This window comes from Rhincodon typus, chromosome 20 (genome assembly GCF_021869965.1).
Source record: "Rhincodon typus isolate 14 chromosome 20, sRhiTyp1.1, whole genome shotgun sequence".
NCBI lineage: Eukaryota > Metazoa > Chordata > Chondrichthyes > Orectolobiformes > Rhincodontidae > Rhincodon > Rhincodon typus.
The window spans coordinates 49,864,331-49,881,464 of NC_063351.1; the positions used below are offsets into that span (position 1 = coordinate 49,864,331).

Sequence of the window (17,134 nt, forward strand, 5' to 3'; positions counted from 1 at the left end):
TTCTCTGGAACAGAGTGAGCATTTTCCTGTATTACACAGCATCTCATTACAATGGTTTTATGATGAAGGTGTTTTATCTTTCTTTAATTATTTCAGAATTACAAACAACGTGGAAATATCACAAGGCAAAATGTATTTGAGGGGTATGGCCAGGGGAATTGGCTGTTAGAGATGGGATGCCTTTAACACAACTTTCTCATTTGTGACCTCAATGTCTATTAATAAAGCTCCTCATTGATCAGCTTCTACTGACATTTAATAGGGACTCTAAAGCAGAGGTCTCCAGATTGAGCCAAGTTGTACTTTGGTGTAGATACGCCTGGCCTATCAGGTACACCATTCCTGGAGCCATACTCAGCGTCAGCACTCTTGCTTTTGTGTCAAGAGTCATGGCTTCAAGGCCCACTGCAGGAGCTTGAACATTTAGTCAGGTCTGACGTTCTGTGTGATATAGTGGAAGCAGTCACAGTTGCCATCTCTCAGGTGGTGTCAAGCTGAGGTCCTATCTTCCCTCTCTCCTCGATGTAAACAATCCCTTGACAGAACAGGGGAAATAGCCCTCAGTCTCTCAATCAACATCAATGAAAGCGACTCATCTGGTCATTATCACATGGCTGTTTGTGAGAGCTTGCTGATCATAAGCTGCATACTCTGATTCCTATATTATAACAGTGTCTACATTTCAAAACTATATCATAGGATGTGTAGGGTGCTTGGAGGATGTGACACATGACACATAAATTCCACACCCCAAGAGCATTGTGGGCCTATAGCCCATGGACTGCAGCGGTTCAAGGACGCAGCTCACCACCACCTTCTGAAGGGCAACGAAAGACGATACTGGAACACGCAACATCACCCGAGTGAATAAAAATAAATAATAAATGCAAGTCTTCTTACCCACTGGAATGAAGCCTACATAGTGGTATAACACCTGTAAACTGACAATCAAGAGGGAAAATCCATTTCTGTTTTAATTATTTTAGGGATGTGAGTGTCACTGCCCGAGCCAGCTTTTATTGTCCATCCCTGATTACCCCAGAGATCAGGTATTAAGAGTCAACCACACTCTGGAGTCATATGTAAGCCAGCCTAGGTGAAGTTGATAGATTTCCTTTCTTAAAGGACCTTACTGGGTTTTTACATCTTTACATAGTTATTATAAGGGTAACTTTAAAATTAATTCAAATATCTGTGTGTCATGATGGGATTCAAGTCCATAACACCAATATGTCAGCCTGCAACTCCAAATTACTAATCCAGTGACATTGCCTATTGGCCATTGCCTCCTTGTCAACGTGCCCCTGACACTGGTGTCATTGGTGGGCTGCGTCATTTCTATGTGGCGCAGGGACAAAGGCCACCACAGATGCTCTGTGTCGCCATTTGAGGATTGATGTTCAAGATATCTTCTCCAACTTCTCATGCATCACTGTGGTGTAACAGCCCATGTCTATCCAGCCTGACTAACAGAGAGATACATACACAGAGTTCCTGAGGTACTATCGTTAACCAGAGCTGAAGACTTGACAGTGACCCTGATTAATTCCTCTTCTTAGCAAATGTCTTTTGGCCTATTGGTAGAGATTTTTTGGCCTTAATTCTGATGCTGGAATAGATGCATTCCTTTTCTCATGATTTCAGTAAACACTAGCCTTGCTTGTCAGTCATTTCTTCCAAGTATCCAAGTATGCCTATTGCCCTGCATTTACTAAACATCCCATACCCGATTGATGATACTTCCATTTGATGATGTCCATCTCCCAGTGTATAGATGACACATTGCCCTTGGATGGAGAGTAAAAGAGATGTCACTCTGCAGGCTGAACAACGTCAGCACATGCAGCAGAAATGACAATTCACTCTTAAAGCTCTAGATTCTGTATCAGACTGTGTAGGGGAGGCGTTAGCCTGGTGGTATTATCACTAGGCTACAAATCCAGAGACACAGTTAATGCACTGGGGTTTGAATCCTGCCATGGAATTTGAATTCAGTAAAAATCTGGAATTAAGAATCTAAAGACGACTATGAAACCATTGTTGATTGTTGGGAAAAACCCATCTGGGTCACTGATGTCCTCTAGGGAAGGAAACTGCCATCCTTACCTAGTCTGGCCTGCGTGTGACTCCAGACCCACAGCAATGTGGTTAACTCTTAACTGCCCCTGGGAAATTAGGGATGGGAAATACATGCTGGCCTAACCAGGAATGCCCACATCCTGTGAATGAAAGAAAAAGTAATCGAGAGGTTTAATTGTCAATATGGTATATAGTTTTGGCTATTTCTTGCTTTTTTTGTGTTTTATGTGGAAGTAAAACAAGAGGAAACTATTTTTTAAAATTCCACAACCCATAAAAGGAGGTAAAAAATGAACAATAGAGAACAGGAAAATAATACATTTTTATGATGTTATTGCTGTCTGCTGTTCACATCACAGCAGCAGTGACTGTTTATTTGTTTTGGGCACAAGGTGATGTCTCAGATGGTGAATGGTTGAAAATGTCTAAAATCTGCCCAATCGTGCTTCTCCCATCAGGTTGCCAGAAATAACCACCACGAACTAGAACAAGAGCAGGGTCTTTTCTGGCTCAACAAAGTTTTCGCTCAATGAATATTGATCCAGAATTTGATAGGGATTTTCTAAACAGGTCATGATAAGTGGAAATGAATACCTCACATTGGGCATCTGGGCTGTCCCAATATTCTGGATTCAAGAGTTGATCCTTGACCTACTGTTTTACACAAGAAAGATAAAAATATATCAATTTCATCTCATTCTAGGCTGGGAGGTTTTGTGATGCAGTGGTAGTGTCCCTACATCTGAGTCAGAAGCTCTGCCGTTGAGTCCCAGGCCAAGATGTGTTGGCCTTGGAAGATGCATTCAGACATGGAAAAGCAGATTAATGGTCAGTGTGTAAAAGTCATTCCAACATGCTGAACAGCACGCAGTAAAAGTAGGAAGGTTACCTGGTCAGCACCTTGCCCCTTAGCGTGGATCAATCCAGTGGTCCAACCCTGGAAACAAGGACAGGGGTAAAGATAGAACAGGATCGAATAAGGAATATTCTTGGAGGTTTCCCTTAATTGACTGCCATGAAGTTCCTCATCCAAGTCTGGATGGTGGGTGAATTCCGATGATGCCACTAGGAATCAGAGAGCCAGTAACTCTGAGACCATCAGTGGTATGACTGAGGGAGATAGACGTTGAACAAGGACCCTCGTGATCGTTGAGGAAACTGCTTCACTGGCAGAGATTGATGTGTGGGTGTAGCAAACAGCACGCTCTTTTGGTGAAATGGAGTCTCCATTTTGAAGACCTTAGACCATTACAAGGTTGCCACTTTCACAGAGTCAATGACCCCCCCATCATACATGGCAGAAGCATTCCACTGCTGCTAACCTTAAATATAGTCATTGGATTTCTGCTCATCTCTGGAAAACTTCTCCAGCATTGACAATACATGGCAGAACTATCCCTAAATGTTTCCTGGCCCTCTCTACCTCCACTCCCTTTACCCACTGGCCAGGAAAATTCTGCCCCTAAACTGTGACAAAATAAATAAGAGGTGCATGCCTCAGTTTTAACATAATATCATCTTGTGGAGAGCGGTGTGTTTGTGTGAGGCAACTCTTTTCCACTGAGATTACACTCTAGAGTGGGTTTCAGTTAAAGCAGGGTTACTTGAGGAAACACTGCCTGAGGTATAGTACAGTACAGTCTAAGTACCCCCAATGCTAGAAGATGCATAACTTAGACAGGAAAGACTGGGTAACTGGCGTACATGTGGTTTATAAACTATTGCCCCCAAAACAGAAAATGGATCAAGCTTAAGACAACTCTTCCCATCAACTGAACTCAAAGAATCCACCATTCCTCTCTCCGAGCTTTAAAGTGATTTGATGTTTCTGTTTAAGTCTCCCTCCCTAAAGCACTATTTTAAATATTAAACAGAAAGGATATAAATGTGTTAAAAATAATGAGAAGTGCTTGCTGTGTAGCAACAGAAGCAAAACAAGATGCCAACTGAATGATGTGAACAGGCCATGAAGGTGAAGCCAGTTGGGGACAGCCTGTGGGTCACTTTAATGTTTGAATATATCTAGTCATAGAGAGGAATGGGATGAAAGCCAGAAATCTCCATGCAAGGTGGGAAGAGAAACTGACTTAAACTGGCCCCTTGCTTGTTTTGCTGATATGTGACTTAAAAAGTCTTAAATGGATGGGTTGAATCACATGACAACTTATCACCTTACTCAGAAACACCGATAATCAATTCATAGATAACACAGTGTGGAGCTGGATGAGCACAGCAGGCCAGGCAGCATCAGAGGAGCAGGAAAGCTGATGTTTCGGGTAGGGACCTTTCCCGAAACGTCAGCTTTCCTGCCAATCTGATGCTGCCTGGCCTACTGTGTTCCTCCAGCTCCACACTGTGTTATCTCTGACTCCAGCATCGGCTGTTCTTACCATCCCTGAGATAATCAATTCACACACATTTTGCTTCTGGAATATCAAAATTATCATCGTAAGATCATAAGTGGAAGGAGCAGAAGTAGGCCATTCAGCCCATCAAGTCTGATCTGCTACTCAGTGAGATCATGACAAATCTGATCATCCTTAACTCCACTTCCCTGCCTTTTCCCCATAACACTTGATTCCCATACTGATTAAAAATCTATCTGTCTCAGCCTTCTATATACTCAATGATCCAGCCTCAACAGCCCTCTGGAGCCCTCTGCAGCAAAGATTCACTCCCCTCTGAGAGAAGAAATTCCCTCTCATCTCTGTCTTAATCAGGTGACCCCCTAGTTTTGAGATTGTGTCCTCTAGTCCTAGACGCTCTCACATGGGGAAATAACCTCTCCACATTTACCCTGTCAAATCCCCTAAGAATCCTGTATGTTTCTATAAGGTTGCCGTTCATTCTTCTAAACTCCAATGATTTCACGCCCAGCCTTCTTAATGTCTCCTCATAAAACAGTCCTTCCATACCTTGTATAGCTGCGTGAACCTTCGCTGAACTACCTCCAATGCCACTATATCTTTCATTAGATAAGGGCCCAAAACTGTTCAGTGTTCCAGCTGTGATCTGACTAGTGGCTTTAACAATGCCTCCTTACATGTGGGCAACAAAGGCACCACACACGTGTAAAAAATGACCAATTAATCTAAGTGTGGTCATTATTGCCGTGGGAGAGGGGAAGTGAATGGAAAAGTTTAAGGGAGATATGCGTAGAAAGTTCTTTACGCAGAAGGTGGTGGGTGCCTGGAACGCGTTGTCAGCGGAGGTGGTAGAGGCGGGCATGATAGCGTCATTTAAGAAGTATCTAGACAGATACATGAATGGGCAGGGAGCAGAGGGATACAGATCCTTGAAAAATAAGCGATAGAGGATAGAGGATCTGGATCAGCGCAGGCTTGGAAGGCCAAAGAGCCTGTTCCTGTGCTGTAATTTTCTTTGTTCTTTGTTCTTTGGAATATCATTTAAAACAAAAAGGAAAAGATACACTGTGCCCTAATCCAGGTGCTTATACAATGAATGGCATTATCACAGAATACCTACAGTGTGGAAAGAGGCCATTCAGCCCATTGAGTCTGCACCAACCCTCCAAGAGCATTCCCATGCCATCCGCCTTGCCTGCACGCCATAGCATGGCCAATCCACCTAACCTGCATGTCTTTGCACTGTGGGAGGAAACCGGAGCACCCAGAGGAAACCAATGCAGACATGGGGAGAATGTGCAAACTCCACACAGACAGTTGCCTGAGGTCAAAATCGAACCTGGGTCCCTGGCACTGTGAGGCAGCAGTGCCAACCACTGAACCTTAGTGCCACCCCTTTATCTGGATGGTTTGAGGTGATGAAAGTCTTTGTCACAAATAGTTGTGTATACAGTGTTTGCCTCTGTTTATCTGTTTCTGCAAATTTTTGGGCAGACCATAGGTACCTTTGTAACCTGCTTTGCCTCTGGAGAGTACCATGAAGGGCTCTCCTTTGCAACCTGTCCCCTCACCTGAGCTGTGGTGGCCCTCAGGTTAAATCACTGCCGGTTATTTCTCTTTAATGAGGATGTGGGACTATGAGTGTAGGGGTGGTAGTGGGAGTTGGGGGTTGGGGGTGTGAGGGAGAGGTGGTTCATGGCCGTTCTTCCAATGGCATCCAGCAACGGGCAATAAATACTGACTTAGTCAGCACCACTCAGACCCAAGAAACAAATGAGAAAGTTTCAGTTGCACTTCACATTGTCTCAACTGCACAACTTCTCCTGGCCCTAGCATCCAAACCAAGCAATGAGATTTTGCTCTCAAAGAATATTCAGAATATTCAGGCCTAACCACACGGTAAATATGGCCTGGTAATGCCTTATTATTGTGTGCCACAAAATTAATCCCAAGAAAGTCGATTGGGTGGGACGGATTGAGATTTGTACTCTCTACTGATCATGTGATGCTACAGGATCCGGTTTAACAACAGTAATCTCAAAACAGCATCAGCACAACTTAAAGCTTTTGTTTTCTTGGCAGGATATGCACATTATCAGCACCGATGACAACCAAGTGTTTGCCGCTGTGCAAGAGTGGAACCAGAACGACACATACAATCTGTACGTGTCTGATGCAAGAGGAGCTTACTTCACGATCGCTTTAGAGAATGTGAAAAGCAGCCGAGGCCTGGAGGGCAATGTTATGATTGACCTTTATGAGGTAATGTAATGTCTGTATTCAACAGTACTCCTTAAGATAAAGGTTTCTAATTTACTGAAACCTGACATGAATAAACTGAATTTTCCAGAGTATTTAAATGACAAACACCCAGCCGATATTTCAGCTCCAATGTTCCAGTGATCAGTCTGAGGAAGGGATTAAATTAGCTCAGAGAAGATCAGATTGACCCATTTAGGAAGTATACTAATGTGTTTGCGGCTGAACCCCATAATGGATTTAGTGAACGATGTTGTTTGATTAGTGTCAAAACTGAGTGTTGTTAGAAAAGAAAATCCATCTTTCTACATTGTACACTTTCTCCTGGAGATTTAAAACCAATTGCCTTTTGGGCTGCTGGCAGGGAAAGCAATTTTGAAATCCTGAATGGTTGTGTAAATATGTTATCTGTATGGAGACCTCGTCTTACAATCACAGAATGATTAAAGTGCTTAGTAGGCCATTTGGCCCATTATGCCTGCAGTGGCCAAATCTTAAACTCCAGACTGTGGAGGAAATATATTTAGGGATAGTCTTTCTGTGTGATGGAGTGGGCCAATCTCAACTAACCCTCTCCCTGTCGATCCCACCCCCTCCTCCCACAATAGAATAACCTACCTTTCTCTAATCCCCATAAACAGTGGCATTGTCAGCATTGTGAAATTATTCCTTTCAGGGTGGAGATCCTGTACTGGTTGGCTTTACCTTGAAGGACTCTCCTTCTCAACCTATCCCCAGCTTTGAGATGTGGTGATCCTCAGGTTAAACCATTACCAGTTGTCTCTGTGTAATGAGAGAGCAGCCCCATGGTCAACAAGACTATGGTGACTTGACTTTGACCTTTTACTGCAGCAGGAATTGAGGGGAAATTCTGGATCAGGGTTGAACATGCAGCCGCGCACTTATTGCACAATAGACCCCATCCCACACACCAGAGTCAACTGAAATGAATGCCAATGGTATGGTAACCTTAAACAAAGAAAAAACACCAAAAAACTCTGGATGCTGGAAATCAAAAACAAAATTAGTAATTGGTGGAGAAACTCAGCAGGTCTAGCAGCTTCTGTGGAGAGAAAGCAAAGTTAACGCTTTGGGTCCAGTAATCTTTCTTCAGGACAAAAGATCATAAGACCATAAAACATAGGAGCAGAAATTAGGCCATTTCAGCCCATCGGGTCTGCTCCACCATTCTGTCATGGCTGTAAAGTTTCCCTGCCCCATTCTCCCGCTTTCTCCCCATGACCCTTTATCCCCTTGATAATCCAGAATCTACCTATCGCTGTCTTAGATACACTCAAAGACCTGGCCTCCACAGCCCTCTGTGGTGGTGAATTCCATAGATTCACCACTCTCTTGCTGAAGAAGGTTCCCCTTATCTACCTTCTAAAAGGTCTTCCCTTTACTCTAAGGCTGTGCCCTCGGGTACTAGTCTCTCCTACAAATGGAAGCATCTTCCCAATGTCTACTCTGTCCAGGCCATTCAGTATTCTGAACATTTCAATTAGATCCTCCCTCATTCTTCTAAACTCCATTGAGTATAGATCCAGAGCCCTCAAACATTCTCCTATATTAAGCCTTTCATTCCTGGGATCATTCTCGCGAACCTCCTCTGCACCTGCTCCAGGGCCAGTATGTTTTTCTTGAGATATGGAGCCCAAAATTGCTTACAATACTCCAAGGGTGGTCTGACCAGAACCTTATAGAGCCTCAGAAGTACATCCCTGCTTTTATATCTAGCCCTCTCGAAATAAATGCCAACATTGTATTTCCCTTCTAAACTACCAACTCAACCTGCAAGTTACCAAGTAAGAAAATCCTGGACTAGAACTCCCAAGTCTCTTTGCATTTCAGACTTCTGAGCTTTCTCCCCATTTAGAAAATAGTCCATGCTTTTATTCTTCTTACCAAAGTGCATGACCTCACACTTTCCCAAGTTATATCCATCTGCCACTTCTTTGCCCACTCTCCTAACCTGTCTAAATCCTTCTGCAGCCTCCCCACATCCTCAATACTAACTGTCCCTCCACCTATCTTTGTATCATCTGCAAACTTAGCCAGAATGCCCACAGTTCCTTCATCTAGATCATTAATATACAAAGTGAAAAGTTGTGGTTCCAACACTGACCCTTGCAGAACATTACTTGTCACCGACTGCTGTCCTGAGAAAGACCCTATCAATCCCACTCTCTGCTTTCTGCCAGACAGCCAATCTTCTATCCATGCTTGTACCTTGCCTCTAACACCATGGGCCATTATCTTACTCAGCAGCCTCCTGTGCGGCACCTTGTCAAAGGCCTTCTTGAAGTCCAGGCAGATAACATCCATTGGCTGTCCTTGGTCTATCCTGTTCATTACGTCCTCAAAGAATTCTAGCAGATTTGTCAGGCATGACCTCCCCTTGATGAAGCCATCCTGACTTTGCCCTATTTTATCATGCACTTCCAAGTGCTCCACAATCTCATCCTTCACAATGGACTACAAAATATTACCAATGACTGAGGTCAGGCTAATCAGCCTGTAATTTCCCCTCTTTTGCCTTACTCCCTTCTTAAAAAGGGGGCTTACATTAGAGATTTTCCAGTCCAGTTCTGGGACTCTCCCTGATTCCAGTGATTCCTGAAAGATCACCACTGACGCCTCTTCCATCTCTTCAGCCCTTCAAAAGGAGGGTCACTGGACCCAAAATGTTAACTCTATTTCTGAGTCCACACATGCTGCCAGACCTGCTGAGTTTCTCCAGCAATTTCTGTTCTTGTGCTAGTATTGTAACCTTGTAGCTTTACAAAGTTTCTGTCATTTGAGGAGTAGCTTGGTGAACACACCATGGAGGGACAAAGGAAGTCAGATTAAGCTGATAGAGCAAAGGGAAGAGTGGAAACAGTGAGAGGAGGTCCAGGTGGAATGTGAATTTACACAGACCGGCTGGGCTGTATGGCCTATTTGTGTGCACTCCACGGAGAAAATCTGAGACACCAATAATTCTGTGCCATTGATGAGAGACCTAACTCCCAGTCTGGGACCTCACAATGTTGGGCTTGCAGTGCTTTGATATTTGGCTCTGTAAATAGCCAAGTGAAACTCACCTTTTCCTGGAGTCAGATTGAATGTTTTGTGGTCACATGCCCCAACCCCTATCTGTCAACTCCATTAACTCTCATTCACAAAATGAGACCATCAACTTCCAGACCATGTGCATGTTCAGGGTCAGAGAAATGAAGTAAAAAAGGGGGGGGTTCTTTTTCATAGACCAGTTCCTTTAGCTCCATTCAGTCGACATTTTAATGGAGGAGAGAGGGTCAGCTGAGTGTCATAGCCCAAATTCCAGCAGCTCTCACTCACTCCAACATAAAATAGCACAACAAGAACATCAATCAAAGGAGAAAGCTCAAGAAGTTAAAGGTCTCACTCTTCTTTCTGTACTGTTATGACATGAAATATTAGAGACAGAATGTAAGCATGCTTTTTACTGTTTTCTGTGTGAATTTATACAATGTTTACTGAACACTGATTAGGATTTATGTCTTTATAAATGTACAATAATGTTGGAGAGGAGAAAGAATACCTGGTCCATCCAGCCTGCATTAGAAAACCATGAAGCTTGGCTAACAGGATATGTACACACCCAGAGTTATGTAGCTTCCCGGGTGAGCTGAGAAATCAAGTTTAAACACAAGCTAATTATGGAAAATAAAAGTCAAAAAATTACATTTTGAGTCACTTAGGAAATTGAAACTAGCCCAGGAGATCATGACACCACCCCTGAATTACATTGCAGCATATCTACCTTTATTTAATTAAGTGATCTGCTCAGCCAGAGTCAGGCTTAGATCTCTCTTTTAGAGCAGAATTGAGTGAATCAGTGTTGACCATTCAAATGACAATCTGCTTCACAGGTCCACACAGCAAAGATTAGAGAATATAATGGGTTATATCTTGCTGATCTTGAAATATTGACAGTGTTTCTTATTCATTCGTGGACGTCACTGGCTAGGCCAGCATTTATTACCCATCCCTAATTGCCCAGTGGACAGTTAAGAGTCGACCACATTGCTGTTGGTCTGGAGTCACCTGCAGGCCAGACCACGTAAGGACAGCAGTTTCCTTCTGTCAAATAAATTTTCTCTAGTGGGATATTTCTGAGCATACTGGATATTTTGTGATGGTAACAAATTTTGAATGTTCAATCCAATTAAAAAACAAAAATCACAGCTCATTTCATGGAACTCTTAACAGAAGAATTGAAAAACGTGCAGAATAATCTTGCAGTTAAGACAGTGACAGTAAAAGTACTGGATTCATTTCAGAAACAGTTGAATGCAGAAGTGATTTGATTTCATTTGATTTATTATTGTCACATGTACTGAGATACAGTGAAAAAAATTGCGTGCAAACCAGACAAATTATACCTCACATAAGTAAGTCAGGGTAATAGAATAGAATGCAGACTATAGTGTTACAGCTACAGAGAAGTTGCAGAGAAAGATCAACTCTAATATTTGATAGGTCCGTTCATAAATCTGATAACGGTGGGGAAGAAGCTGTTCTTAAACCTGTTGGTACGTGCTTCTAAACGTTTGTATCTTCTGATCAATGGAATAGGGTGGAAGAGCATATAACCAAGGTGGGAGGGTTCTTTGATTATGTTCGCTGCTCTCCTGAGGCAGCAGGAAATGTAGATGGTGTCAATGAATGGAAGGCTGGTTTGTGTGAAGGATGATACACTTCATCCAGATTAACAAACAGATGGGCTGAATAGCCATTCTCATTCACAGGCATCTTTTACAGTTAATTCCTTAAACATGTCACTGCAAGAAGGCTATTTCAAATGTCAAAGTTTATTGGTGATGGATAAAAACAATTTAAACCTGAAGAATAAATATCTTGGATGTTTTTAAAAGCAACTCCCCATTTCTGTTGATGGTATTTCAATTGTAACCATTTTTCCTAGGTAGCAGGGATAAAGGGAATGTTCTTGGCTAATAGAAAGGTACAAAGACAGGTTAAGACATTCATCACTTATAACAAAGGACGAGACTGGCGACTGCTACAAGCTCCCAATGTGGATGTGAGAGGCAATGACATTCACTGCATTCTGGTAAGCAGCATATCTACTGTCTCACAAACACAGAGGCTCAAATTTTTGTGTTTCATTTCAGTCTTTTATTCCTTGAAAAGGACTTTTTTAACATCGATAGCCAGAACTAATGTAGACAAAGTAAAGATGTTATTGTAAGAGATTAAACATCACGATCAGTGTGGTCTTGGATCCAATTGGGGCTGAACAAAATAAACGAGCAGAGGTTTAAAGTTAATTGCATATTTATTGACATTTGATATCCTTTTCTAAATAAAAAATAGAAGGCTTTATTGCCCCTCACTTAACACCAACTGACAAATTGTACCCATTTCATCCACCAGTAGGAAGTTTGATAAGAAATGTCAACCATAGAAACTAAAATTTAATTGAATTAAATTACCTTGCCTGAACTTTGAGTGGCAGGGATAAATGATGCTTTTCAGTTCAACAAGTAGCACAGCTCAAGCAGGACATGTTCTCTCTTAATCTGATACAATCTCCTAATAGCTTCGAGTGTCTCCACAACTAGTCATCCTCTATTGTGTTCACTTCTTCTAAAGTTTAGCATATTGAACTAATATTTATTGTTTGCTGCCTTTTGAGGAAAGTCAATGTATTTCCTTTTGTAGCATTTAAAGAGCATACACGAGAGCTCGGGCTTTGGTGCACAGTGGCACTGAGCTAATGAGAGTGTTATCTCTCATGCTTTCTCTGTAACCCTTCAATAATTCACTGCCTATTTCACGAGCCCTGTCCTACCTACTGCTCTGTTTTATTCAGATCTCAATGTTTGCAGTACAGCAGTCAATAATTCTATTGTCCAATGCTTTCCATTCGTTGTGATTTATAACACTGTTGATGGATGAGCTGAGGACCGAGTAGACATCTTTCGTATTCCTTATTGTTTGGTAACTTCTCCGGACTGACTGGGCATTCTACCTATCTTTATTCATCATTGGACTCTAATCTGATTCAGTAATCCTTTGGTGCACTAGTTCATCCTCAGTATCTGTCCACTGTACTCTATCCACCTGTAGCTGCACTGCAAATTTTCCTTTAACCACTGTCATCTATCTCTGCTAACTGCTATTCAATCAAATCTGTCTAATTCAGTCACCAGTTGGTGCACTCCATTTGTCCAGATACATTTCAATGTACTCTGCTGACCCAAGGAAACTACTGCATACTTTAATACTTGAATGCACATAACCTAGAACATGATTCCTTCTCTACCTTTTTACTCTTCAGTAATGTCCTGCCTACCCAAATAGCCCTTGTTGTACAAAATGCTTTATTCTGTTCAGATATCATTAATTGAGAAATGTAATGTTAAAACTGGGCATTCAATCCCCCACTCAATGACCCCTTCATTACCCCCCATGATCTCCCATCAACTCCCCCTCAATGTCCCATTAATTCCTTCTTGATGTTCCGTTAATTCCACTGTATTGATCTATTCACACCCATTGCTCTTTCATACTCACTGCCCAAATGAACCTTGATGTCCTTTGTCATTATCCTGCATTGTTGCTTGCAACTCTCCCATTTTTAAAATTTATTTCATCATGGGATATGGGTGTCGCTGGCCAGACAAATAATTGTTACCCATCCTGAATTGCCCTTGAACAGAGTGGTTGGCCTGCTGCATCATTTCAGAGAGTAAGCATTAAAAGTCAACCATATTGTTGTGGATCTGGAGTTACGTGTGGGCCAGACCAGGTATGGGTGGCAAGTTTCTATTCCTGAGGGACATGAGTGAATCAGATGGGTTTTGAAGACAGTCAAGGATCAATAATGGTCACTGTTATTGACATGAACTTTCAATCCTAAATTTTGTTAATTAAATTTAAATTCCAACAGCTCTTGTAGTGGGATTTGAACCCGTATCCCTCAAGCATTAGCTCAAGCCTATGGGTAATTAGTTCAGGGAAGCATACTCTGATGTCAGCTTGGTGCCCACACACTCCCCATGTTCTACTTACTCTGCATATGATGTTCCATTCACTTCCCCACAGTGAAACATCCATCCCATAAAATCTCACATTTTCCCTCACAATAACCTGTTCACAACCAGCAATATCTATATTACTCTCATCCTTCTGCATTTCCTAACTCTCCCACCCCCACCTCCCCCCAATGCAATGGTGAATTTATCCAGCACCTGCACGCTTAACTGTGTTCCCAACCAATAGACAGCCTGACAACTTGTTGCTGCAGCTGGGTAGCGAGATCTGCTGCACAAAATACAAATAACATCTGCTCTGCCTTTAAATTCACCAGTGATACCATCTGCAATTTCTTCCTGTCTAATATTTCCTGTTCTCTAGATCCAAATTATCATCAGATCATATGTGTACACAAAAAAAAACTACTTTAGGTTTATGAAGCAAAAGGATAAAGCAGCACTGCAGGTCAGTTATTGGCACAATGATACTCAGTGGGGCAGGAAGGGATTGAGTGTACAAACATTTTAAATACAACATCAAGAAGGGTCAAATGGGGAAAGGGTAGTAAAAAAAGGAAAATTAATGGTTCTTTACTGAAATACACATGGTATTTGAAACAAATTAAATTAATTAATTGAGTATAGGAGTTGGGAGGACAAGTTGCGGCTGTACAGGACATTGATTTGGCCACTTTTGGAATACTTTGTGTAGTTCTGCTCTCCCTGCTATAGGAAGGATGTTGTGAAACTTGAAAGGGTTCAGAAAAGATTTACAAGGATGTTACTAGGGTGGAGGATTTGCTATAGGAAGGATGTTGTGAAACTTGAAAGGGTTCAGAAAAGATTTACAAGGATGTTACTAGGGTTGGAGGATTTGAGCTACAGGGATGGGCTGAATAGACTGGGGCTACATTCCCTGGAGCATTGGCGGCTGAGGGGTGACTTTGTAGACATTTATAAAATCATGTGGGGCATGCATAGTGTAAATAGACAAGGTCTTCTCCCCAGGGTGGGTGGTCCAAAACTAGAGGGCATAGGTTTAACGTGAGAGGGGAAAGATTTAAAAGGGACCTAAGGGGCAACTTTTTCATGCAGAGGGTGGTGAATGTGTAGAATGAGCTGCCAGAGGAAGTGGTGGAAGTTGGTGCAATTACAACATTTAAAAGGCATCAGGATGGGCATATGAATAGGATGGGTTTAGAGTGATATGGGCCAAATGCTGGCAAATGGGACTAGATTTATCTAGGATATCTGGTCAGCATGGATGAGTTGGACCAAGGGGTCTGTTTCCATGCTATATATCTCTATGACTACAATGGCACAAAAAGAGGTTAATGGGTGCAATCTTATAGCCATTATGGAGATATGGTTGTAAGGAGATATAATGCTGGGAACTAAATATTCAGGAATTTATATTTTTGAAAGGACAGGCAGGAAGAAAGGGCAGTGGGGTAGTTTTGTTAGTATGAAATGGAATAAGTACCACAGCAAGAAATGATGTACAATCCATAAGACTAGAATAAAGAAATTAAAAGAGGAAAAAGACATGGGTGGAAGTAGTCTATAGGATCTCCAACATAAGCTATACTGTTGGACATAAAATAAATTAAGACGTTATGAGGGAATGTAAAATGACAGCACATTCATCTTGGCTGACTTAATGTTCGTGTAGTTTGGGAAAATCAATTTGGCAGAGGTAAACGTGAAAAAGAATTAATAGAGTTTATTAGAGACTGTTTTACTAGAACAAAATGTTGTGAATCCAAACAGGGATCAGTTTATTTTGAATCTGGTAATGTTTCTTTCAACAGGTTTAATGATTTATATCAGAGTAAATGATCCCTTAGGGAACAGGAACCATGCCAAAGTGGAATATAGCATTCAGTTTGAGATTGAGAAACTTGGGTCAGAAACATCTGCGCTAAATTTAATAGGGGCATTGACAAAGGGATAAGGAAAGAGTGACATGGGAAAGGAGTTTAACAGTCAAGATAATTAGTGAACAATGACAGATGTTCAAAAAAATTTTTCATGACACACAGAAAGATGTAGTCCAGTGAGGAAGAAGGATTCTAGGAAGAGGATAAACCAATCATGGTTAACTGAGGAAGTTAAGGATAGCATCAAATTGAAAAAAATAAAATATACAACATGTCAAAGATTAGTGGTAATCCAAACGATTGGGAAAGTTTTTAAAAAAACCATAAAAGGGAAAGTAGACTCTGAGGGTAAACCAGCAAGAAATATTTTAAAAAGGGATAGTACATGCTTTTTTTTAATGTATAAAAACAGACAAGCCAAAATGAGCGCAGATCCCTCGGAGAACGAGACTGGGGAAGTAATAATGGGGAATCAGGAAATAAAAATTGAATACATATTTTGCAACAATTTTCACAGTAGAAGCCACTGATAGCATTCCAAAATGACTAAACAATCAAAGGGGAAAAATAGGAGAGGAAATAAATACAATAACTGTACCAAGAGAGAATAAATTCCAGGGAAACGAATGAGGCTAAAAGCCATTAAGTTCTCTGGACCTGATGAGTTGATTTCTGAGGATATTAAAAGAAGTAGCTACAGAAACAGTGGATGCGCTGGAAGTAATCTTGCAAGACTCCTTAGATTCTGGAAAGGCTCAGAGGATGGAAAACTGCCAATGTAACACACTTATGCAAAAAGGAAAGGAGACAGAACACAGGTAACTATAGACCAGTTAACTTAACATCTGTCATTGCGGAGATGTTGGACTTTATTCTGAATGATGCAATAGTAGACCATTTAGAATTGCATAGTGTACTCAAGCAGAACCAGTATGGCATTCTGAAGGGGAAATCATGTCTGACTAAGATTTTAGAATTTGTTGAAGGGGTGGCAAGCAGGATAGATAAAGGGGAAGTTGTTGATCCAAAATGCATTTAATACGGTAGTGGAAATAATGCTATTAAAAACACAAAAATTAGGAACGGGAGCAGACCATAGCTATAAGATAGAGAGCAGAATTAGGCCATTCAGCCCATCAAGTCATTCGATCATAATTAATATGTTCCTCAACCCCATTCTCCTGCCTTCTCTCTGTATCCTTTGATCCCCTGACTAATCAAGAGCCTATCTATTGTCGTAAAGACACACAATGACTTGGCCTCAACAGCCCTCTGAGGCAATGAGCTTCAGCTATTGTAGGCCTTTTGCCCTTTTGAGCCATACCCTTTGATCCCTTTAGCCCTAAGAACTATATCTTCCTCATCCTTGAATATATTCAGTGGTATGGCCTCAACATATTTCTGTAGCAGAGAATTCTATGGTGGGAATACAAGCTGTGAGAATGACCCAAAGACAGGTGGGAATGCAAGCTGTGAGAATGACACAAAGACAGGTGGGAATGCAAGCTGTGAGAATAACACAAAGACA

General features: G+C 41.6%; 1 protein-coding gene across 1 annotated transcript in view; it reads left to right on the plus strand.

Annotated features, from left to right (window-relative positions):
* LOC109933504 (VPS10 domain-containing receptor SorCS1-like) overlaps positions 1–17,134 on the plus strand; it is a 998,692-nt gene that overhangs the window by 848,227 nt on the left and 133,331 nt on the right. Inside the window, exons 12-13 of the mRNA XM_048609233.1 lie at positions 6,528–6,707; positions 11,653–11,799. Of these exons, the coding sequence (XP_048465190.1) occupies positions 6,528–6,707; positions 11,653–11,799 (327 nt within the window). The remainder of the gene's footprint in view (positions 1–6,527; positions 6,708–11,652; positions 11,800–17,134) is intronic.